This window comes from Metopolophium dirhodum, chromosome 4, assembly GCF_019925205.1.
Source record: "Metopolophium dirhodum isolate CAU chromosome 4, ASM1992520v1, whole genome shotgun sequence".
NCBI classification, from domain to species: domain Eukaryota; kingdom Metazoa; phylum Arthropoda; class Insecta; order Hemiptera; family Aphididae; genus Metopolophium; species Metopolophium dirhodum.
Window position 1 is genome coordinate 26,322,234 of NC_083563.1, and position 25,013 is coordinate 26,347,246.

Below are 25,013 nucleotides of genomic sequence, written 5' to 3' on the forward strand. Positions count from 1 at the left end.
TTTTAATAATACCTAAAAACCAGTCTTGTTCTAAATTATTCAAATATAGGTATTTTAATACTTTATTTGTATTCTAATATAATTTTGTATACATATAAAATGAAGTGTTCAAATAGGTACTGTTTTTCAATAAGTTTTATATTTTTATTGGTGTAAAAGTACTTTATGTCTATCATATTAAAACACAAATAATTTGTTTTTGTTACAAAAAAAAGTTTGAAACTGTAAAAATAAACCATCTTTCCAAATTATTTTATTTTTTTTTATTTTTTACACAGAAATCCAAAAAAGTTTGAACGTTTTCGTGAAATATCTTTACACAAAGTTTCATCGACAGTATAATCTATGGACATAAAATTCTTATTCGTGTTAAAAACTCATACATTTTGATGAACTCTATTTAATACAAGTTATAAGTTCATCCAGAAGTTAAGTGAGTAATATTTAACTCAAAAACTAGAAATTATCAAAAAATAAAATCATTTGAACTCATATAATGGCACGATAAAATCCATAACTTATATAATAAATATTTTAGATTCTAGTAGATTAAGCTTAAAACCTACATAACCATAAATATACAATATTTTAGTTGTTTCCATAATCCTCGATAAGAGTATAAAAAAATAAAAACAAAGATACATCGAAAACGTTATTATAAATGTATAAATAAGGTGTTGATTATAATACTAAATTATCGTATAAAAAAAAAGAACAAAGAGTGGTAAGAATGGTATATGAATTAAAGTCAAAAAAAAAACAATAATCCATAAAAAAAAAATTGTAAAGAAATTAAATAAATATAAAATAACTGTAAGACGAAAATTACAACTATAATGTTTCTATGATAATATTTGCTAAGATTGACACTTTTGAATAGTTTTTGATAGAAAGTCTTATATGATGCAGTATTTTTGTATTTATAATAGTTGTACCTAATCAACTTTCTGGAATTATTTATAATATATTATATAACATAAATGGTGTGGAATATGCACTTGCTTCGCTCTAAAACATTCCAATATTTGGTATGCCGTATTAGATGTGCTTTTCACCTTCAGATTTTACGCTTCTTAAATTAAACGATCCTCTCCTAATATCTCGCAACACCAAATCCACTATGCATACTTCTTCGTCTTTGGGTACCATAGATCCTCGGGCGCGCCTCTTAACATTCGGGACGTCCTTCTCTTTTTCCAATTTAGCGGCGAGTATTTTATTCTTTTCCTCTTGAATCCTGCGGTTTGTATTTTCCTGTAGTAAACAAAAAAAAAAATAATTGTTTTTAGTAAATTTGGTAAGTACACAGGTAGGTATTCAAAAAATTTACATACTTTTTGAAACCTTATTGAATTATAATTATTAATTTATTTCATAAAGTATCAACTGTAATTTGTTAAGTGACTAACATCGTATTCAATTGTTTGCATAAAAAAATAATTTGTTGTGCTGTGAGCAATGACTAAAAAATTAGTTCCCAAACTCTACAGTTGGGTCTTCTGAAGGACTATTGTCCGTTCACACTGCGTTTTATCGAATACGCGATAAGCTACCAAACTAATTACCTATGTGATTTCGAACATTATATATTATCAAAAATGACCTTACCTTAGCAACCGAGTCGATTCGCTCGAAGAAATTTCCTAACAAAGCAAAGCATTCTTCGATTTTAAATTTGTTAACGTCCTCGCCGAAATGAACGGCTACTCTTTGAATTACCTCCATTGCACTCTTATACTCCTTGTTTAAAGTTTCGATATCAATAACGGCTTGCTTCATAAAATCTAAACAGTTTAAAAACATTTAATTTAATTTATATACATAAACATACTATTCTATTTTTCAAGAACAATAAAATGTGATTGTGCATACTGCACAAACCAAAACGCATCGTACCCAAAGTGGACTGACCTCTCCATTATTCGGGTCGCAGCGTATGCGTGAAGTACTCAGTACCAACCAGATTCTCTCAATGAACAGAGTATATACATATGTCTACTTCAAGTAAATAAAACCATTAAGAATATATAACATTATTTTCATTACTTTTTTTTTACTCTATATTTAAGTATGATTAAAATTGAATTACGAAGACTTAATAGTCCCAAAGTCAGGGTCGCGTTTCGATGTATTACAAGATGTATAATACCTACGTTTTTTGATATTTAGATCCAACATTCGTAGTGCAACAATTTATAAGTTTTTCAATATAGGCATTAGGCAATATTTCCGACATTTCGTAAAAATATGAAATTCAATTAAGTCACAATTTACACAACTACTGTACTTGCCTGAGAATTGAGAGCAAATCTGTTTTTTCGTTTGTTTTGACAACTCTAAATGCAACTTTCTGATCTGTTTCGTTTTGATGTTGATTTCGTCTTCCAGCGACAAAAACGATATCCTATAATATTGGAACCAAAACAGAAACAAATAAATAAACCAAGACCAGGTTTGCGCATCGCACTTCAATATTGTGCACAGTTCACCGTCGTCGCGTATGTATATAATTATACATTTATAATTAAAAATGTACGTACGAAAATTAAAGATTAAACTACCATATTGTTGTTGTTATTATTATTACCTGGAGAGATTCCTGAGCGCCGCGGTGTACTTGGTGAAACTCAGTATGTCGTCCATATTGTTCGTCTGCGCCATTTCGACGACGAAATGGAGGAAAGTAACTCTAGGTTTGTTGGCTCTGGTGTCGAGCAATTTAGGCAACGTATCCAATGTAAATCCGCTCGCGTTGCCAGCATAGCTTCCCTGCAAAAAAATTACTTCGTCAACAGGTGAAAAACACGAGTGCGCGCTAATGCTGGCGATTAAAAAGCATTTTATTCCGATGAAAAATATGTAATCGAATAATCATCAGTTATTTTATTTTATTAAAAATAGTATTATGTCAATAAAAAAATATTTTAAATATTTTTATTGGTACCTATAGTTATGTTTAAAACCCATTCAAACGATTATTGTTGAAAACAATACAAAAAATGAACAGTAAAAAATGCATTGGAACACATAATATACGTTCAATTAATTATCTAGATGCAATTTTGACAAACACTAAATACAGAAATATGTAATATGAACTTTAAAAAATTAAGTAACTAAAATTATCAAACTACAAAATGTATAAATATAGTTAAACCAAATAAATAAAAACTAATAAGATAACAGGTACTCTACAATAATAATATTATTATATTGTAAGAGCAACAAAATATGCAAGAAAAAACTAGATCAAATATTTCTAAGTGAATACTTTTTTTAAAAATTATATCTTTAACTAAAGTTTATATAGTACTCTTTTAAAACTATCATTTGACTTAGTATGTTAATATCAGAATTAATATTTAAAATAATTTGTAAAATATATAAGTAATGTGTTGGGTAGTTGTATTATCAAATAAATTGTTACTATTTTATAAGTAAAAGTATCTTTTTTTTTATCTATTTATAAATAAATAACAAATTATTTTATAAAAACAGAATTAAAATTCATGAGTGTGTATAGTTTTACAATGTGTGTGTATATTGTAATTAGAAATTCGAATAAGTCAAAATAACCTATATAGGACTTTATATGAACATTATAAAATGCATGTCTAGAAATTGTTATAGATCAAACTAAATGACAACAAACACAATAATTTAGAACAACGTTTAAAACTAAATTAAGTATTTATGATAAGATGCGAAAATACATTAGGTAGTATTAAATATGGCTAAGGATAAAAAAAATCTCTATTTTTTTATCTTTAAAAAAGTCTAATATTAGAATTTAAAAATAAATGAGTACTTAATAATAGTTTTAAATAAATATTATAAAGTATAACAGTTTTTCCATGCTCAAAATAATAATAATAATTTTTTTTTAATCCACGCAAACTTATGATATTATTGTATTATTATAATTTCGTTTCACACATAGTTAGTTTATATTTATTTTGAGTTTTCTAGTAATTGTTGTTCATATTTCAATAAATTATTTTTTACGTTTTTTTTTTTAAATTTCACAAATATAATGCTTACGGCATTTAAGTAGTTGCCGATAAACAACACAAGCGACAAGAATTGCTTGAACGGCTGATTTGTTATCAGGTCATCGCACATTTCTTTGATGCTTTCCAGTTGACCGTGTATTTCTGATACTATGACAGGTAGTTCTTCTTTCTAAAAAAAAAATAAATAAAATATAGATTTTCAGTAATTTATTTTATGTTAATATTGTGCACGAGCAGTCATAGAATCCTAAAACAGTAACGTACTTCGATCATGAGTTTTATTCTCAACTGGTAGTTGTTTATGCTGTTGAGTTGCAGACAAAACAGCTCGGCCGATCCGATAATCGACTTGTTGGCGTCTTTTTTCTTTATCAATTTTATCTACGAATTCAAAACAGTAAAAAACTCAGTGTTGCCGCGCCACCACAATCGACCGGAACACCGAACTTACCTCTTCGTCTGTGGGCAAAACCCGTTGAAGGCCTTTTAGTTTTTCAAGAGGAATTGTCGTCCCATTCTGGAGCGCATCTAAAATTTCATGTGAACCGGATTTAAACTGTTTCAGCATTATGTTGATCGCTAAACTCCGATTATTGTCTAATATATTCACGACGTTCGATTTGGAAATACCGTTGGGCGACAAAACTGCAGGAGAAGATTTTGCTCTGGGTTTTTGACAAAAAAGTTCGTCAATTTTCCTGAAGTTTATATTTAAGTTAGGAGGGTCTGCTGACGACCAAACGGAATTGTCTGAAAACGCAAAATAGACTATTATAATTTAAACGCGCAATTAAATATAATTAAAAATAAATGTGGATCGTTTAAATAAAATTGTTCCAACTTTACCTAAATATTGGTTGTTGACCTTGGTCCAGTTCAAAGTCTTCATTTTGGTTTTTGGTAATGAGTAGTATTTAATATTGTTATTCGTTCTTCTTGTAGGTACTGTCCGATGACCATCAGTGATATTCGGAATAGTTATACCAAGTCCCATCAATTCCATTGACGATGACAATGTTGTTAATGATTGAGTAGCTTTCTCCGGTACCAAAAGTAGCTCTGGAGACCGCAATCCTGGGAAGGGAGGTGGTGGTGGTACCATTTCAGGCAACAGAGGTGGTGGAGGTGCCATTCCGGGCAAAGGAGGTGGTGGAGGTGCCATTCCTGGCAAAGGAGGTGGCAGAGGTGCCATGAATGGTAAAGGAGGGGGTGGTGGTGGCGATATTCCTGTCGATGGAAGTGGTGGCGGTAGTGGAATTTTTGGTGTTGAAGATGGTGGTGGTGGCGGTGGTGGCGGTGGTGGCGGAATTCCTGTTGTAATTGGAAGTGGGGGAGGAGGTGGTATTACTGAGCTTTTACATGATGATTCCAGCGATTTACAAGCATCATTTTTTACACAGTTTACGTCCAATAAATTTGGACGGTTATTATTCAGCTCGGGATTACTGTCAACTACAGTAAGTCCAATACCGTCACAATAACACGCACGGTCTGTCTGAGTAAATATAGAACATTGAATAGGGCTTTTAATATGGCGCCTGTTCGAATTAGTGTGTCCGTCTAATTTGCTGACGACTGGAAGCGCGGGCAGTGACGGTCTTTTAAGTTTAATAGTGGTTCGCTTATCTTTTGGTATATTTAAGCTGCAGCGTCGGGCATTCGGAGATAAACCTTTAATAAGTCTTTTCTCGTCAGTTTGAGACCCCGTAGAATGTGTTTTTGAAGTTTTCCTGTATATATCCAATATGGCTCGTGGATCATTACAGATGACTTCGTTGATCAAATTCCAAATGTCATTACTGGAAAATAATTACGATTTATTTTATTAATGTACTGTCGTGTCTAACTGTTTTCTTTATCAACTTTACCGACAAATTTAAATAGGTACAACAATAATTAACTATTAAACATTTATACAAAGCATTAATAAGTCGTAAAACTATAGATATTGAAAATAATATGTTTTTAAATATTTACATTTTTGTATCACTGTAATCCATTTCAGACATTTGCAGTAAAATGTTTTGCAAATACGAGTCGTATAACGTGTTTGATATCTATTGAATGAATAAACAATTAATCAATCGAAACAAAAAAGTAGCATCATAACCGGTGATTAAATATTATAAAGATTATGTTCATCATTTAAAATTGATATTTATTTTCAATTGAATTTGTCAATACTAAATATTACTAAGATGATGTGTCCCTGTTCTCAAATAAATACAAATTAAATATGAAAAAAAATTGTTAGCAGTGAAGTTTATGCATTGTCCATGATTAATAGATTGTTTTAAGCTTAATTTTATAAATTATTATAAAATACGTATATATATATTATAATTATTTATTTTATTAACTCGTATTAACTAAAGGTATTTACAAATTCAATTAATATATAGTTATATTATATATGTGCAATTATTTTTTTATACAATTTGAATTAAAGATGAATCTACTGTTTATAAACTTTATTCATCGGTTAATCAGATGTAATTTGCCCAATGTATATAGGTAATATTATAATCTAGACGACGAGCAAACAGACTGTAATTTTACCTTAGACCGTAACTCGTTAAGTAGCTGTTGGTGCGATTTCTGAGGCGATTGATTTTCGTCGGCCAACTGATGCTCTTCGAACACGGCAATTTGTATTTGTAATGCGTCATCTTCGTAACCCTCCATGTTATCGATAGCCGTCCGTAGTCCAAGAGCTGTAATACACATATTTGAACAATATTGGTATTATATGATAGTATAATATATTATGTCATATGACTAAAAACAAGAATACCGAACATAATAGGTGCACCTTAATCGGTGAACACAAAAGCATTGTAAAGTATTCGAGAAAAATGTCGATTAAAATTAAATCAAAAATTCCGACTTTTGAGTGTGTAATATATGCATCGAATTAAGTACACCTCTACTGTAGGGCTGTACTTAGCTTAGATACTTAAAAATTATGCTTTGGGCCGATTTTATTTTTATTTACTGCCCATTTATCAAAACTCGATTCGTGGATAATAATTATTAGGTGTACATACAGCATATGTTATGATTTATATTATATTACGATGATTTTAAATATTGTAATATTTAGATTTGAAAGTTTGTTTTCCACTTCTTTTTAAGACTTATTTCATTGTAGATACCTACCTATTAAGTATTTCAGTGGTTAGAATATAAAAAGCATATTTTCTATATAACACCTGCTAGTAGGTACGTAAAATGCATTTCAAAAGTATATTCTCCGTCACGCCACGGCTCGTAAGTAAAAGACAATATCCAATAATACAACAATATATAATATCGATAATTATATAATAATACGCACCAATCAGTTCGTTTCTGACACACGTTCTCCTCCTCGGATTCTGTTCGACAAGTATCAGACAGTTGACGAAAGCCAACAGAGTCGTTTGATAAGCGAACGTGTCCGCCAGCTGCAGTTCCATCACTACGATTTCGTAATCGTGTCGCAATTCTTGTTTCATCTATATTAAACAGCGAATAAAATATAACCGTACGTGTCGTTAAACCGTGGCCAAAACGCCATAATATAGCCCACAGGCACATTGTAGTAATGTACCTAATTATATTATTATTATAAACCTTACCTTAATGTGTGACAAGACAGACTTTACGAAAATCATCCCGTCCGAGGAGAACACGCACAACGCGCACAACAGTTCGTATACTTGAAGCTTTACGGTCGTATTATTGCATACGAGTACTGCTAAAAATTAAAATATAGTCATTATTCGTCCATTAACTGCAGTCTGGTGAATATCGTTTTTAATTTTGGGCGAGCGCGTTACGTGTAATATTATAGTATATATTATAAACAATATGTAGGTAGTCCATTATCGTGTAAATTATAACTAATCCGGACCATTATTAATTGTTGAATACGAATTTTACTCGATCGCGATATAACCGCCACTCGTTGCGAATTCATGCACCCGTGTCATTCGAGCACCTAAACTCGACAATGTATAACATAATCGTCGCATTTAGATTGACTATACAATGACAAAATAATATCATTAAATTATGGCAAACAAATATATTCGTACACGGGACAAAGGTCGTCCCAGCACCCGAGAACAGGCTCGTATAATTAGTAGTATGCACGCGTCATTATACTACGTATAAATAGTAAATACGAAACTCACTCGAAAATATAGCTGTCATCATTTATTACATTGTTGATAATAAATTAAATTGTCTTATCGTCCACAATAATGTACTCTATATACCGTCGTTGTATACAATAATATTGCACGTGTACATAAATATTAAGCGTTTAGTAGGATTTATAAAATAAAATGAAATATAATGTAACTAAAATAACGGTGAAATATAGTTAATAATATCATCGCGACAGGCTCACTTGTAGAGAGTAACCGAAATAGACTGAAAATATTTAGGGGCCCGACAGTTTTAAATCGAGTAATAAAAAAGAACGGAGATCAAAGTTTCCGAAAATGCAGCAGCGTTTAAGATCGCTTGATACTGGCTTGGAAAAATATACTTAGCAGAGTACTCTGTAAATTATTATAGAAGCGCTGAAATAAAAAAATAGTGTGAAACTGAGCCCACGCCTAATGTATTATGTTTGTCCAAAAAGTACGTGAAAAAATAATATTATCGTCTTACAGGTTGCCAATTATATTTACATGTGTAATGTACATCGTGTTTACCCTTCCACACACTTTCCTGTTTTCTAATCTTTAAAACGTACGTTAAACCTAACTTTCGGGTAATAATATAGGTACAGCGGGAACTATACTAAATCAACTTTTAAAATATGTACATAAATCAATAAGTTGGATATTAATTTTTTTTTTTAAACACGAAAACAACAATTTAATCTTTTTTATTATTAAGATTAATTGAAGAATATTAAAAATTTTAATAATTGCTGATCTCTGTATTATAATATAATATATTAACCATTTTCTAAAATCATATATAAAAAATGTCAAACAAACAAAATTTGTCGAGGAGGAAACGATCATGGTGAAACACGCTGTATATTAGGTATATTTCAATATTTCGCCGTGATTTCAATAACTATTTATTCCTGTTTGATATTATGCTCAAATCGTTATAATTTGTTTTTTGCCTTTGCTGAATTTATCAATGTATATAAAACTATGTTTCCATTGTATTTTACAAGTTTAAAAACAATACTGATTTCGTTAAACTATATTCAAACCGATCATAAAAAATAAATAATTTGTTGTATAGAAAGTATAAATGGCAGTATGGTATAAAAAAAAGTTAACCGCTGTGAAGACGAACCCGAAGCCAAGTATGAAGAGTATTCCAGATGAGTGGATATGTATTTCAATCCGGTCCTGGACCTGACGACAGCACGCAGGCATTCGACGCATTGCAACTGGGCCATCGTGTCCGTCAGAGATTTTCCGCCCGTCGTGCCTAAGCTGCTCAACAGCGTGCCCAGACCATCTCTCTGCAGGAACTCTTCGATCCATTTCCTGTGACGCGAAGAAAACAAACCACAATCGATTAATTTATTGGCGTACGATATAATATTATATAGTAATGTATTGGGCGTTGATATCATATAGGTATATAATGCAGCGATGGATAATCACAAGAGATCATGTGTCGGGTCGTGGGTATATGGGGGTTGAGCCTTAGAGGACCAAAAACTATTCTACGTAATACGGTTTACGATCAAAAATAAAAATAAGTGGCAGGTACTGCTGCTAACCAGTCTCCGTAAGAGCGATTTATATTATAATGTTTATGGGTATTGTGTATATATTTGGATTACACCCTTCCAAAAATGTCTCTAATCGACTGAAACTAAATAAATACAATATTATACAAGCAAGAAGTCTTGTTATTTCAATATATCATAAATATTACAGTTTCATTAACGAAAATATAACACGTAAATCGGGATGGGCTGCAGCAAGTCCACGTCCATCATCATATAGCTCACCCTCTGTATAAACACTTAGTTCTATAAAACGCAATACACATTGAATACAAAATCTATCTGCAGTGACGTATGCGTTTGTATATAGTCATAATGATAATAATTAGGGGATAGTTCTAAGATAGGGGTTATGTAGCCAACTCTACGATCTCACCACTATATCTGAACGACGGTATAATTGCTACTTTTTTTTTACACGTCATGTGATATTTATCATGCGGGTTGAGCGTTGACAGATTCATAATAGACATTTTTTTTTTTCGGTAAAACAAATATTATTTCGTGCGTTAGTATTATTTTCTACGTGGCGTTAAATTCATAGATTTATCATGATAATAATATACATTATTATAATATGACGTAGGCGCTTAAAATGTAATAATATTACAATATTTACAATAATCCAACGGAGGAACAATACAATTTAACATTATAAATATGACCGCACACAAACAACGACATTTCTAATGAATTGGTTTTGAAAGAAATAGAAATGTGTATTCTGAACGAGATACAAACTAGAGATCACAGCATAGGTATAATTCGTAAGACTATATAAACATTATACACAATAATAATATGTTATGTTTTAATATACCTATTAATATGATATATTACGGTCAAAGTAGATTTGTATTTATTATACGCGTATTTTACATAAATTATACACGAGATGTCCCATGGGGTTAGAACGGACGTCATTTAATTTAGTATACTCAAAGTCGTCTTCGTATTATTAAAGAATTTAAATAATATTACACGGTAAACAATTTATTTACCGAAACGATAACACAATATAGGCGACTAAAAATAGCATTAAATTTCGTATAAATTTAAATAATATGTATGTTTGTATACGAAATTCGTTAAAAATAATGACATGTGCGATGTGTTTACGTGTAGGTAAACAGATTACACAACCGGGAACGATTTGACATAGAATACTACATTATGACGTTATCCAACCGTTATGTTACCGTGGTATGTACCTGCCACCGGCTAACTTCAATCTCGTGCATACATTAGTCATATAATAATATTACATGCGTATAAGTATATTATAGTATAACATTATTGTGGCGAACAAATTATCATATACACGCCGTAGGTAATTTTTATGTTGTAACAGAATTATTAATGTTGACCAAATGATAAGAAATCCAGTGATATTCGAGTGTGTATTATTATAATATTATGCACCTAATATTATAATGATAATATTGTACGTCTTCAAAATAACCTTGATGGTCCACTATCAAAATATATTATCGTCTGATATGGAGCGATATTATACGAAAGAATTCGTATGAGATAATTACATTTAATAGGTATAATCTATAAAATCGGATGTACTGCACCGCCATATACCTAGTGTGTATTCGATGCTGGAATATTAAATTCCATAACATCTATAATATAAACAATTTGACGTGTATTATTATTATTATTATTGTTGTTACATAAATGGTCTCGACAACAGTCATAGTCCACATGCACATTTTCTGGGGTCGTTAATAATAATTATTGTTATTTTTTATTAGCATACGCATTCGAGGCCTTAAACAAAATACACGTATACATGATATAAATACATAGTATAATAATACGCGTGTAGACATAATTTTCGATTTTCACACCAACGACAAGCTAATAAATATTATTTTTTTTTGTTACCGTTTATTTGTTTAGTTTTAATTCTATTTCATCGTTTTATAGCCGAATTGTTGACTTAAATAATAATCGTCTAATCCTTTTGACAAATATAATAACAATATAACAAAACACAATAATATGCATGAGAAAAATACAATATACAAAAGCGAACGACAAATAGTTTTCAAAAAAAAAAAAAAAATTGAGTATTGTTGTGAAAAAAAATCGACTGCACAATCCAAAAGCATTCATTTAGAGCCCATCGGCGAATTCAATGAAAACTGAGTTGACAATATTTTAATCGTATTATATGTATATTATTGTTATTTTTTTTTTTTTATAAAAAGTTTTTGTGACAATAGTGCATTCTTACGGTAATTCTCGGGAAGACGCATAATAATATCATAACGCCCGGCGGCGGCGTGTACGATTACAGCGTTTGGTACGTGTTGTATTTAAGCGAGTTTAAAACAAACACCCTGCAGGCGAATTTTCCGCGTCGACAAAAATACGAAACGATTCCGGCAATGGTTATAATATTATATTATGGTAATTGCAATGTAACTACGACGATAGTGCAGTATACAGTGTGTTACTGGGTTTTCCGTACAATCTACAAGAACGATCACACGTTATTTTACGTAGTGCAAGTGGAATCGAAAACCTAAACCTATTTTGCGTTTTGAGATTGCGAGACTTTTATAAGGACCAGCTTTCGGAATTCGGGCTATACCTACTCGTAATATTATGTTAGATTTAATCAAGGCTGGGCATTAACGAGTTAATTTCCCCAAGAGACGTCATTTTGTCCCCAAAACCCCTAATCTAGCGAGTCGCGAGATTTTCAGACATCGACGCCACACATATGACATCCGTCATCAAAAAATATAAAATCGCGCCGTGAGACATTTCAATTAGATAATTAAATAATATTCGTTTAGTCCACCATAGCGACTGTATAATTAAAATAATTATTTTCAACATTGTCCAACCATCGTCGAGGCGTCGACGTTTAGCACGTTCAAAAGTGTATTCATATTTATAATATAATATTATTGATTTACCAATACAAAATATATTAAGCTCCGATATGTTTTTCACTTGCAGACTGCAGTTATAAATAATTGTGCGTTATGTAGTTGTGTACGTGTGGAACAGTCAAATTAATAATTATATGTTTATTAAATACATAATGTCACTAATGTGCGCTGTACAGGTCAAGCATAGTCCGGCGTCTCTATAGCTCCTGGATGGGTGACCACCCGGGTGTTTAGTGAAGAATCCTCGCCCTACGAACATACGTGTTTCTAAAACCAACAATAGGTCATAAACCCCCTACAAAATGCTAATGGCCATAGTTAACGATTCTTTAGTTCAATAAAAAAAAATATAATAATAAATAATTATATAGTATAATTTAAACCTTTTTTATGTATGAACGGGTAGTGACTAATTATATAATTACAAGATTGGATATAACTTTTAATGTTTTAAACAATCCTCAAAATCCCTAGTCTTGAATTTATATTCGATTCGCAGTTTTAAATTTTTAAGTGTATTATGTTTATACTTGTAAATTTTGTTTTATGATTTTTATTTTTTGTGGGTGTATTATATCAACTGTTCCCAGCGTTTAGCTCTCTTGACTCATTGAATTATTTTGATTTCGTAGGCATTATAATTTCGAAATGCATTTTATTATCTTTATAATATTTATTTGATAATTTGTTCTTATGGTTAAAAAAAACATATTTAAAATACTTATCATAATATTAATAACAGTAGATATACAATATACATATATTATTTCTTTTAAGAAAATAATCATGAAACTATAACTTGAATTTTTTTACCTTTTTCATTTTAAATAAATATTGTAGGTAGGCTTACAAATTTTTTTCGTTAGATTTTGTTTTTGATTATGATATTAATGAAAATAATGACAAAATTGTATATATTTTAAACGGTAAATCAATTTTTTTAACAATAATTAGAATAAGAAGAAGCGAACCACACAATATTATATTTCCAAATCTGGATTGCCCCTAAAAATTACTGGACGATCGGGCCCTCGAATAATAGCATTATGGCACAGTGTCCAGTCGATAAAATATTAATAATATTTGGCCGCTCACCGCTTTCGGTCACCTCCGCGGGTCTTCGCAGACATTTCCTCATAAATCGGGTTTTGTTTTTAACACCGCGCGGCTATAATTATATAGGTACCTACGCCGTTTACGTCACGTCTTATATTATTATTATTATTATTATGTATGATACCAATTTCATCTTCATTCCTGTGCACGGTATAATAATAATATTATTATAAGCACGTGGTCGTTCCTAGAATAATCCCCGGCCGACAATAAATATAGCTCATCCGAGAGCCGTAACTTCTAAAATTCCAGTCCAGTTTCAATTACATAATCATCACGGGATAATGCGTATGCTACCTCCACACCCGTCTCGTGTACATCAGCTAGACGTACATTACTATAATAGTAATAGCTAGGCAATAGCGCTGGAATTAAACGACGTGCAATATCCCCAATAATATTATAGTTTGATGGCCGTCCACCGTTTGAAGTTCACGGACGTGTTTTATAATCTTTATATTATTACAATATTCGTTTTGCTCGTCATCGTAATACTATAATATTATTATGTTATTAGCCATTACCGAACGCGTTTTATGTTAATGACATTCCGAAAACGTAATTCGACGGTGTTACGGCGACGAAACTGTCACAGACCTTTTTAAATACAATGTTTATATTATTGTGCGCATCAATGCATCATCGTCTTTATTTCTCTCGCTCATTCTCTCTCTATCGCACCATATTATATTGTCATATTGTATTTTGTACAAATAATACCTATTAAAAGTTTACACACACGAAATAACCGTCTGGTCCACAACTGCGGTGACTTTGACAAACCAATTGTATTTCAATTTAATTCAATTCGTTGAGCCCTGCTCTGTCGCTCGACGAATTTTCTAAACGGATATTTTCAATAATTTCTGATCGCCACCGCTCCCCCGCCGTCTTATTTGTTCCAATTGAGACGACACACACAAATCATAATATAAATTATCAAACAATTACTATTTTATCTTGTCACGGACTAACAAAGACCATGACATATGATCTATAGGGTATACATACAATAGTTGTTCAACTGTTGACGAGCGCACGCATAACTGCATAAGGGATATTTATTGGACTAGGTGTCTAGATGCCGGGTTCGATTGTTGTGTACGTAGAATACGTACCTAAATTCAGTATTAAAAGAATATCACGGGAAATGAGATTTGAGAACACATGAATCCGACTTGTTGTAAATGACAATTTTTAAATATTAACAAATTTTATGAAACATGAATGCTGCTTTAGTCTTACTAATAATCCATCTCTTCTACTGTAAACACTTTGAGTTGTAGTTGTAGGTACCTATAATATCTCCTATTTAATTTATAATGCAAAAATAAGTGTGGTTGCAAAACGACGTCTGTTAAAGTCTAAACATGTTATCATTTACTTAGAGTCTACAAGATAATATATTGTCTAAACTTTAGAATGTAAAAACCACAGATTTAACCGACGAAGATTTTTTGCGAATTTCACCTTTGAAAAATATTATGATTATATCGCCGATAATTGTAGAAATCCATATCACAGAATTATTCGGTGTCCATATATCGCATGATCTAATAATGGTATTGTACAAATTAGGGACAGGAACAGGTTCTTACGGTTCCGGTTCCGGTACCGGTACTTAATTATTTTTATTATGGAGTTTTGGTTCCAGGTCAGGTTTTTTGAAATTTAATTTAAGGGTTATGGTTACGGTTCCACATTTTACAACTCTAAAAAAAACTATCACAGTTTATCAAAATACTTCTACACTTCTGATAGACAATAAATTGAGTACAGGCAATGGAGGTAAACACAAAATAATCGGTGCAAAACCAAATTTTTGTTTATTTAAGAATATGGGTTCCGGTTTCGGTTTCGGTTATTTGAAAATATTAAAATTTGGTTCCGGTTCCCAATATTTTAAGGGTTTTTGGGTTCCAGAATAAGTTAGTTTCGGTTCAGTTCCAGTCCCTGGTACAAATATTAATGTAACCTACCCCTACCCCAGCGTTATATTATATAATATCCTTAAATGTTATAAGACAGAAATATTAAAACGAAAGAACATTAACAGTATATATATAATAAAATATTATATACACGAGCAACATAATACTATTATTGTGATGCACTTTGAATTACTGGAAAGTAAAACGTGCAACAAAAAGTAATTATTGTTTTGATATTAAATATTAATAAATAAACATATTTTTGTAATTCGTTGCATACCTACTAAACTCCACAAAACATAATAACTATAAATTCTAATGGTTATAACATTACAAATAGGAATTTGGACATTTGGTGTACAAACCGTGGTTTTCGTCATGCAGGCACGTGACACTACGTTTAACATTCGAAAACCATACGTAGTATAATAATATAAAGTACCTAAATACTAAGTGAATAATGTTCACATCTCAAGAAAAAAACCAGCTTTTTGAAATCGTACTACCCTAAGCTGAAGTTTGAAAAAAATACTAAAGGTTCAAACGAATTTTAATGTATAACTGTTGCACTATTCAAAAATGTTAATAACATGAAAAAATAATTTTCATCGTTCTCCAGCAAATCAAATAGAATTTTGATTTAATCAATTCGATTTTCACTATATAAATCATGCATTTTATTATTACAAGTCTGTAAGTGAATCGTTGGTCGATTCGCGAAATAATGGCGTTAGCGTCGCGGCAATTTCGCGTCGAAGGAATTTTTAAATTATTATTAAAATATCCGAAAATACGGACGCGCATTTTTTTCGTCGTCTCTTCCTGCGACCGCTACCTCTCTTAGCCATGATGGAAAATATCGAAGAAAAAAAAACCGCGAAAAGATAATAATATTATTTAGGTCATTTACGCACCGTGTAAAACGGGTATACCTACTTACGCGTAACTTCATATTATTATTATTATTATTATTATATTAGTATAATTTAGTAACGAAAATACACATCGGCCAATTGAAAACGAGCGGAAACTGAACGAATTCCTGACCGAAGCCAAGTATGCGACCGGCGCACAGATGGTTCAGCCCTCGTCGCGGACGACACACGGACGACAGCAAATCGGATAGTGCGAGTGTGTGTTTGTGCGTAAACTTAATAATTTTATCTGACCGGGCGGCGGAATACCAGTTGTATATTATTATTATTATTACATTTGTATTAATACTACTCGCACGCATATTAATGGCCATGATTGCCCACGATATAATATTATAATAATAATATGATATTACTATTACACATTTACGTGCCTATAATGTCATACGCACGTGTGTAGACAATAATTATTCGTGACGATGATAATATAATAATTATTATTATTATTATTATTATCACGCGAAACGAGCACTAAACGGTTCGCCGTGTCGCGCAGGCGGTGTGATAGTAATGATATTATATATTTTATTTATATTATAAACGATATACACACGCGCGCATAGGTGAGTTTATAAATATATATTCGCCTATATATCGTAATATCGTCGTGTAACATACCAAGGGAGTGATAGTGAGAGGGGGTGAGGGGGACAGAGAGAGAGTGAGAGAGAGAGAGGGATAGAGGGAGCGAGAGAGGTGCGCGACGCCACCACCGCCGCTGGAGAGGAATTCTGGGAAAAGGAGTCCCGGCAATGTTGTCGCGCGTATATAAGAATTATGGAACAAAATTAGAAACGTCGCCGGCACCGAATATTTTGGCTTGTTAGGACGACGGACGCACTAAAAATAGTGTTCCAGGTTCACCGTGCTATGTGGCGCTCGCATCACTGCTTTTAACTACGTGTGTTCACCTGCAGATAGTTATAAATGTGTACATGGACATGTAGTGAAACCTCTACAATAATATTATGTGCAGACGTAGTGTGTGTGTATTAAAGTTCTATTATTCCCAAAATGAAAACTACGATCGTGCGCACGCCACCGAGATGGTTTTTCAGGAGGGGCTCGCACAGATGCGCATTGGTCGAAGTGGTCCAAATCGAATGTGAAGGGATGTCAACGCCATACACAACTATACCATGCGTGTAGTGTGTGTCCCTCCTATTCGATTTTAATAAAACACATTTACGGGTGTTTATTTTTTGTTTACCATACACAATGAACATGACGATCGTATGGTTTTATATTATTGTGGTCTGTAGTATATTGTTTTCATGAAAAAATACGTAATATTATTATTATAATTTAAAATTACAAATTTTCGGAATGGGTAGTGTTATTTTGGAAAATAAGATGAGGGGTAAAATAATGTGTAATCCAAAAACAAATGTGATGACATCTTGTCCATACCGTACACTGGGCACTAGAAAAAAATATTTATAAGATTGCAATTTATCGTGAGATAATGTCTATACCTATATGTTATAACTTGCAATATTATATATAGCGTTTTGCAAAATTGTATAAAAATATATTATTATGCTAACAACTAGCAAATATACACGTGGAGACGACCGTGAAGAGTATTATTTTCTCGACCACTGTGCGCTTTCAGCCATAATGGGTTTTTTTCTGAAAATATTCGTATACGTGATTAGAGAAAACTATTCTATTCGAGAATACGAAGCTTTGAAATAAGAATTTCTGAAATAATACTATCATTGTGATGGAAATAAATTAATAGTTTAGAAATAAAATAATATCACGGAATATAATATTATAGTATACTTACACGAGATTATTTAATTTCTTACAAAATCAAAAATTGTCCGAATTAATTAGATACTTAATTATTCTGAAAAAACACCCTGTCACTATAACCAATCTATACCTAACCAATACTGTACTGTTAACGTGTTACGGTATTTTATTCAGGTACTTATATTGTATATAATATGTTCGATGAGTGGAAAAAAAATAACGATATACCTATACGTATATGTATTATTAGTTATTATATTTTACATACTGCGTAAATATAATATAATAACATTCGCTGCGCATCTAGCCCGCCGCCGTCGTCGTAATAATAATATTACATTATACGAGTATTGTTCGACTCGGTCGCGTAGTTCATAGTCACCTCTCGCTGTATACCTACGAATTGATGGAATTGAAAAAAAATCGTATCTTTCCGAGGCTTTTTAGCACTATATTATAATATTATAATACACAAAACCGCAGACTTATTGTCATATTATAATATCACCCTCGGGCTCGAGCGCGCACCTATCCTAGTCCAAAACTCGTACGCGTTTACCGTTATCGACGCAGGTACAAGGTTTGAGTGGGTATAGGTAAGTATGGGTGGGCAAGTAGTGAGGCGAGTAAGGCGGGTAGATATCGTGGATCATGGTGCACCGTGTACCCATAGAATATATAGTGCGCACGCCGCTAAAAAACAACACAACACAACGATCGCGTCGCGGATGATAACCTCCGGAGACGAATCTGTTGTCGTCGCGGTCGTCGTGACGTCATATATATATATACAACATGGTATACGCGTATTGCGATGATAACAATATATATAGTGTATAATATGTGTATATATATTTCACGCGGGGACAATGACTATATTATAATATGTACTACACGGGCGTGTAATTATAATATGATAGTAGACGGCTCCTACCTACCGCAGAAAAAATGTCGATCCGCTCCGGGGTGAAAACAACAATATAATCGAGTTATTATAATATCACATTATTATACTGCTGTGTTCTCGGTATTATATTATTAATATTATTATTATTATATAGGTACTGCTGTCGTTGTTGTCGCGGATCGGGTCGTTTCCTGAACTGCAGCGCGTTACTCCGGAGGACTTTCGGGCGCAGATCTACCATACAGGTATTGTAGAAGGAGGAACCTACGCGTCATTTATATACCTACGTTATGATAAGTATAACACGGAAAAAGTATAATAATATAATATAATATGTGCCACAGTTTGGCCGACTTTTCAAACCGGCCCGGAGTGACGATACGGAGTGGTCCATTTAACCGGCTGGTGTCTACATTACTCATTCTCTAAGTAGATTATCGCGTTTAAAATATACAATCTTAATTGTATACGCGAGTACGGCGGACCGTAAACTGCTGCGGGTGTACTCTGCCATATTTCTCCACTCACGACTAAACTTTATGAATGTTATTATTAATTAACAAATAAATAAATATTTATTCGGTACCTATTCAAAATTGTATACATCAAAAGTTTCCTAAAACGATTATTCTTCGGAGGGCGTTGAATATTAAAAATGCATAGGTTATCGTTAAAACAAAATTAAAAACACCCAACATATCACGATGTTCGGTACAATTAGTAAAAAAATATATATTAGTTCGTAAATATGAAGTTTATGTGTAAATACTTCAAACCACCTATACGTAATCGTATGTATACTATAAACATATTTCGACACCTACAAAAGTTGACTCGAAAAATGAACTCGACCGTGCAAATTGATCATTCTGTATATTATTATATTAGGCCTGTACACATCGAACTGGACAGTCGCCGCGTCGAACCCCCAGCGCCATATCAGTGCGATTTTCGTTTTAAATATTCGGGTACAACAGCAACAACAAGTACCTTTATACAGGGTGTAACCGATAGAACTGACACAATAATATAATAAAATATAATAATAGTAATAATAATATGATGACGATAGTTATATTATTATCCTCGCGCCCGTGAATGCGGTTCTTGTTCCGTCGGACGCGGGTGCCCCCTTTGTGTTACGGTTTGTGGGTCATAAATCCCGGGATAGTTACACATATAATATTACCATTATGTGTATACATACAATATATACAAAGCGTTCGCATGTGCGTCTGCCCTCACGACTTCCGGCCACTCCTGTGCGCACGACGTCAATATAAGGCTGTTTTTCCGATGTGTATATTATTATGTATATATTGTATACGACGACGTTCGGGCAGGCGCCCGTTCGGCAGCCGATCGGCTCGAGAGGTTTGAATAAAAAAAAAAAAAAAAAAAACTAATGTACCAATATATTATTGTTATTATAATAATATGTCGTTAACGAAATCCAAAGCGTTACATACGGTAGCCAACACGATGTAATAATATAATAATATAGTATACCTACCTACATAATATCAAATACGCGCGTGTGTGTGCTGGGGGGAAACGCCTAGACCGCGATTAATTAGGATTTATTTGCACCGAAGACTTAAACACTGCACTGCACGCGCGCGCATATTATTATATTGCACCTGTAGCAAGTTAAAATCGTAGTAAATTAACTCGTAAAAAGAATTTGAATAACTAGATTTCTCAAGAAATATTCCCAGAGTTCATCGACCATCACTTTCTATTATGTACCCAAACTCATCAGTCATCGATAAAATATTATATGATAATAATAAAAATGCGATGATAATAAAAATTACGAAAATACAACGACCGAATATATTATTATTATTATTATTTTAGTCATACAAAACGCCATTGGTCAAACATAATATTAATATATTTACGTGTAGATATTTAGTGCTTTCAGAAACGCGACGGTATTAAAATATTGTGTATTATATTATGTCAAATACCGCATTGCACTTCAGCTGCAGTATACACGCGACTTTCTATACAGAATTTAGTAGACGTTCTCATTAAGGAGCACCCATACCCCCCTATAAACCCACCTCATTTGTGCGTATAAATATTTAAGTCACTTTTACAACGACGTATTTATTTTTTTTTATCTCCGCGTGCATAGTAGTTGTTTACTGCATAATTTATAACCTACCTACTTATTACTATCGAGATCAGTTCAAATACAATATATGCATAATTTCAAATTTGTGTTCAATGTAATTTTTTCCGAAAACCATATTGCACTGTTTCAACACGTTTTAAACGAGATAGCGAGACTTTAACTATCTATTGTCGAGAGTTGTAAGTTTGTAACTATAGTAGGTACCTATATTATATTATTATTTGTTTCTTCACCGTTTTCATTTTTCATCATGGTAATTACCTACACCATGTCTGACCGGCAATGCTCGCCTAAAAATGTTTATTTTACCATATTCGCATTCCAAGGAATCGCACAGTATTTGACAAGCATTTTGTCCTTCACATAAAATTATTAACACATTACACATTTATACAATCATTTGAACGCCACCCAAACAATTTATTCACCATATAATAATATATCTAAACTTTTATTTTTTTTTAAACCTTAAGGTTATTTTCATATAAACTGAAATACATATTTCAGTTATAAAAGAAAACAATTAAGTAAAGTACAGTTTTTTTTATTTAAGCATGTCAGCATTATTTGTTTGGCGAACAAAATTAGGTATTATATGAACGAGTGTAAATGTGTACACGGTAATTATTTTTATATAAGGTACAAATTATTTCCGATCTAAGACTGCGGTGATTTCTCATCACGGGTAAAACAAGAATATTTGAGGGACGGCTTTCCAGTCAAAAATGAGTGGTGAAAAATGAAAACAAGCTTTGAAGGGATACAAATACTTATATGCTATAGGTACTGACGCCGTACTGTTCTATACAAAAATACAATGCGTACGTTTTTATAAAATATAATGCATATACCATAAAAGTATACTGCTATTGTCATCTACCGAAACTAATCTATTTATTTTTTAACAACATTATTAAAATATGATAATTTGTTTATCACTGTTAAATCTGAGTCCTGTATGTATTACAGTGCATGGTAGGTTACTGCAATTAATATATTAAGTGGTTATATTATAGGTATACCTAGCGATATTTATAACTGTTTTTAATGATAATTTATCTTTCTGCTTATCTCGTGGTTGAAATATTAACTAAAATGTATTCACGGTGACAAAAATATGATATAAGAAATTGATAACACGCCAGACAACTGCGGTAGGTAGTTATAGTAGGTAATTATTAATATATTATAATTAATTTTTATTTCCATAATTCCCAAACCTAATATTATAATTTTTACTGTATTGCTACCAAATAGGTTAGGTGCGCATACCTAATAGAAGATAATCAGACCTTAACAATTTCGTTACGTATAACACGAATAATGTAATATTATAATATAATATTATTAACTATCTGCCATGTCTAGTGGCATAATAATTAATACATTATACATGTGCATAGAGCAAAGTAGGTATAACCACCTGTAATCTGATTTTTCGTTTGAATACAATATATTACATTTTTTAATTGTTTACAGAATTCTTTTAGAACAACGCGCTCGCGTCATTGTCCTGAATTTGTTATTATTATGACACTATCGTCGTCCTAATAGAACAAGGGCTCGAGCAAGATATTATAATGGTGAAATTAATGCAGTAATGATGACGATGAAGTAGAAATTAATTACGCGCTGTATGATAATAATAATGCACTAGGCAGGCATCGCGGGAAGACCACAAAATGTATATACATAAACAATAATTTAGTAAATAGTATAATAACTATGACATTGAAGTGGACAATTTTTGTGTCGAAGTTTTTAATAATTCAGATACAGATAATGGTTTTAAAAAATGTTTAAGAAAATATGTAAAATTAATATTACTACCAACCGTCGCGCATTGTTTGTAAATTATGTCATTGAACATTTTTCCATTTTAAGTTTTCAATAAAATAACAAAAAAATATAGTACGAAAATGTAAATTATGCCTATTACATAGTTTTAAAAATCGTATAAAATATGTCAAATTGCTAACAGTCGATTGTATTTGGTGACTGTAAAAGTGTAAAATTCTATATCCAAACTTATTAATAATAATATTTCGTGTTAGAAATAATCGGTCAAACTATGATTTATAAAAACGATGTGAGATTTTAACTCAAGAACTACGATACAAATTGTACTAGAATTGAACCCGTGACATCATATTATTATTAAATTTTATTTTTAAAAAAATGTTAACCACCTCCCCTCGAATTTGAAAACTCGAAGTAGTGCCATTGGACGCTCCATTCTTTCGCGTCACCACATTCTTCTATTGCACATCACATTTGCTTATTGTAAATATGAATAGAGATAGTACATTTTCTATTTTAATAAAAATATTGTTCAATTATTATTGTTGTTGACGCTATCGTTTAATGTACCCTACGTTTGATAATAAGCTTGCACGAAATCGTTCGGTTTGGGAAATCTCATAATATGACAATATAGAATTATATTTTTCCATAATAATATGACACCTCACAATATTATTAAAGCTCAAAATGATTTTGACGATTTTGTACATTTATTCATTACAATGTAATTTGTCTGCGTACACGCTATGCACGCTATGCACGCTATATACTATTATGAACTATCTATCCATTCTATCTGCCTATCTATCTATCTATAATGATTATATTACTTGTCTTGCCATTTTTGCAGCTTGCAATTTTCCATGTTCGGTTCAATCATTTTCCCGGTGTGAATCACACGACATGTTTTATCGAATTCAAATTCAAACGAATGATAATAATAATCATCGAGAGGCGGAATATTATTATCGAAAAAGTGCGGTTTTTGAAAAAAAAAAATTAATAATAATGATGTGTAATACAATAAGTTATAATAAGGTATTTTTAATAAAAATTAAAACGTACACACACCGAAATAAAATATAGTTAACAACAATTATTATACTAAAAGGCCAATATAATAATACGATATATTAAATCAATTAAACGAGTGTATATTATAATAATATTGAATTTTGTGCGGAGCGCGCGGAAGACTTGTCTACGCGAGGTACACGACGATTTTAAAACTCGTTCACACACATGGTTCGGTTTGTGTACATCAGCCAAGATTGACTCCCACCCCTTCCTAACAGTTACAATATGATTGTTGGTTTTAGTCAGCGTTAAATTATCTTAGAACAAATGTTTATACGTTTTTTTATTATTATTATTGAGTTATACATATCATACATTATATAATATATAATATTATGTTATTAGATCAAACAGTATATTAATAATATAATAATTATTGTACAAAAGTATTATAGGGTTTCGATCGTTATTTACGCATTGCTCGGTTTTTTTTTTTTAATGACTTTGTAATTTTTTTTCTATGATATGTTTTGAGATGCAGTTGGAATTCTTAAAAATTATAAATAATTTCGTGTTTGGATTCATTTGAACTTAGCAGTATTTTAAAATAAATTATATTTTAAAATGGCGAGATACGTTTTAAACACGATAATAACAGCAAATTAAAATACCTAAGACGCATATTAAATTCTTAAATATTGATTTTTTTTTTTGTTT

General features: G+C 31.7%; 1 protein-coding gene across 5 annotated transcripts in view; it reads right to left on the reverse strand.

The window, feature by feature from the left end:
* Positions 1-479: 479 nt before the first annotated feature.
* Positions 480-25,013, reverse strand: part of LOC132943877 (inverted formin-2-like) — a 58,027-nt gene continuing 33,493 nt past the window's right edge. For 2 of the 5 annotated variants that reach the window (XM_061013016.1, XM_061013018.1), the window contains 13 exons: positions 9,324-9,520; positions 7,634-7,752; positions 7,351-7,510; positions 6,573-6,727; positions 5,991-6,070; positions 4,860-5,812; positions 4,465-4,763; positions 4,278-4,394; positions 4,042-4,182; positions 2,588-2,769; positions 2,292-2,404; positions 1,609-1,784; positions 480-1,254 (listed from right to left, as the gene is read on the reverse strand). In XM_061013016.1, coding sequence (XP_060868999.1) covers positions 1,039-1,254; positions 1,609-1,784; positions 2,292-2,404; positions 2,588-2,769; positions 4,042-4,182; positions 4,278-4,394; positions 4,465-4,763; positions 4,860-5,812; positions 5,991-6,070; positions 6,573-6,727; positions 7,351-7,510; positions 7,634-7,752; positions 9,324-9,520 — 2,908 coding nt within the window. In that variant the 3' untranslated portion in view covers positions 480-1,038. Of the gene's footprint in view, positions 1,255-1,608; positions 1,785-2,291; positions 2,405-2,587; positions 2,770-4,041; positions 4,183-4,277; positions 4,395-4,464; positions 4,764-4,859; positions 5,813-5,990; positions 6,071-6,572; positions 6,728-7,350; positions 7,511-7,633; positions 7,753-9,323; positions 9,521-24,109; positions 24,516-25,013 lie in introns of those variants that run through there. The other 3 variants (XM_061013021.1, XM_061013020.1, XM_061013017.1) reach the window with 3 other exon arrangements.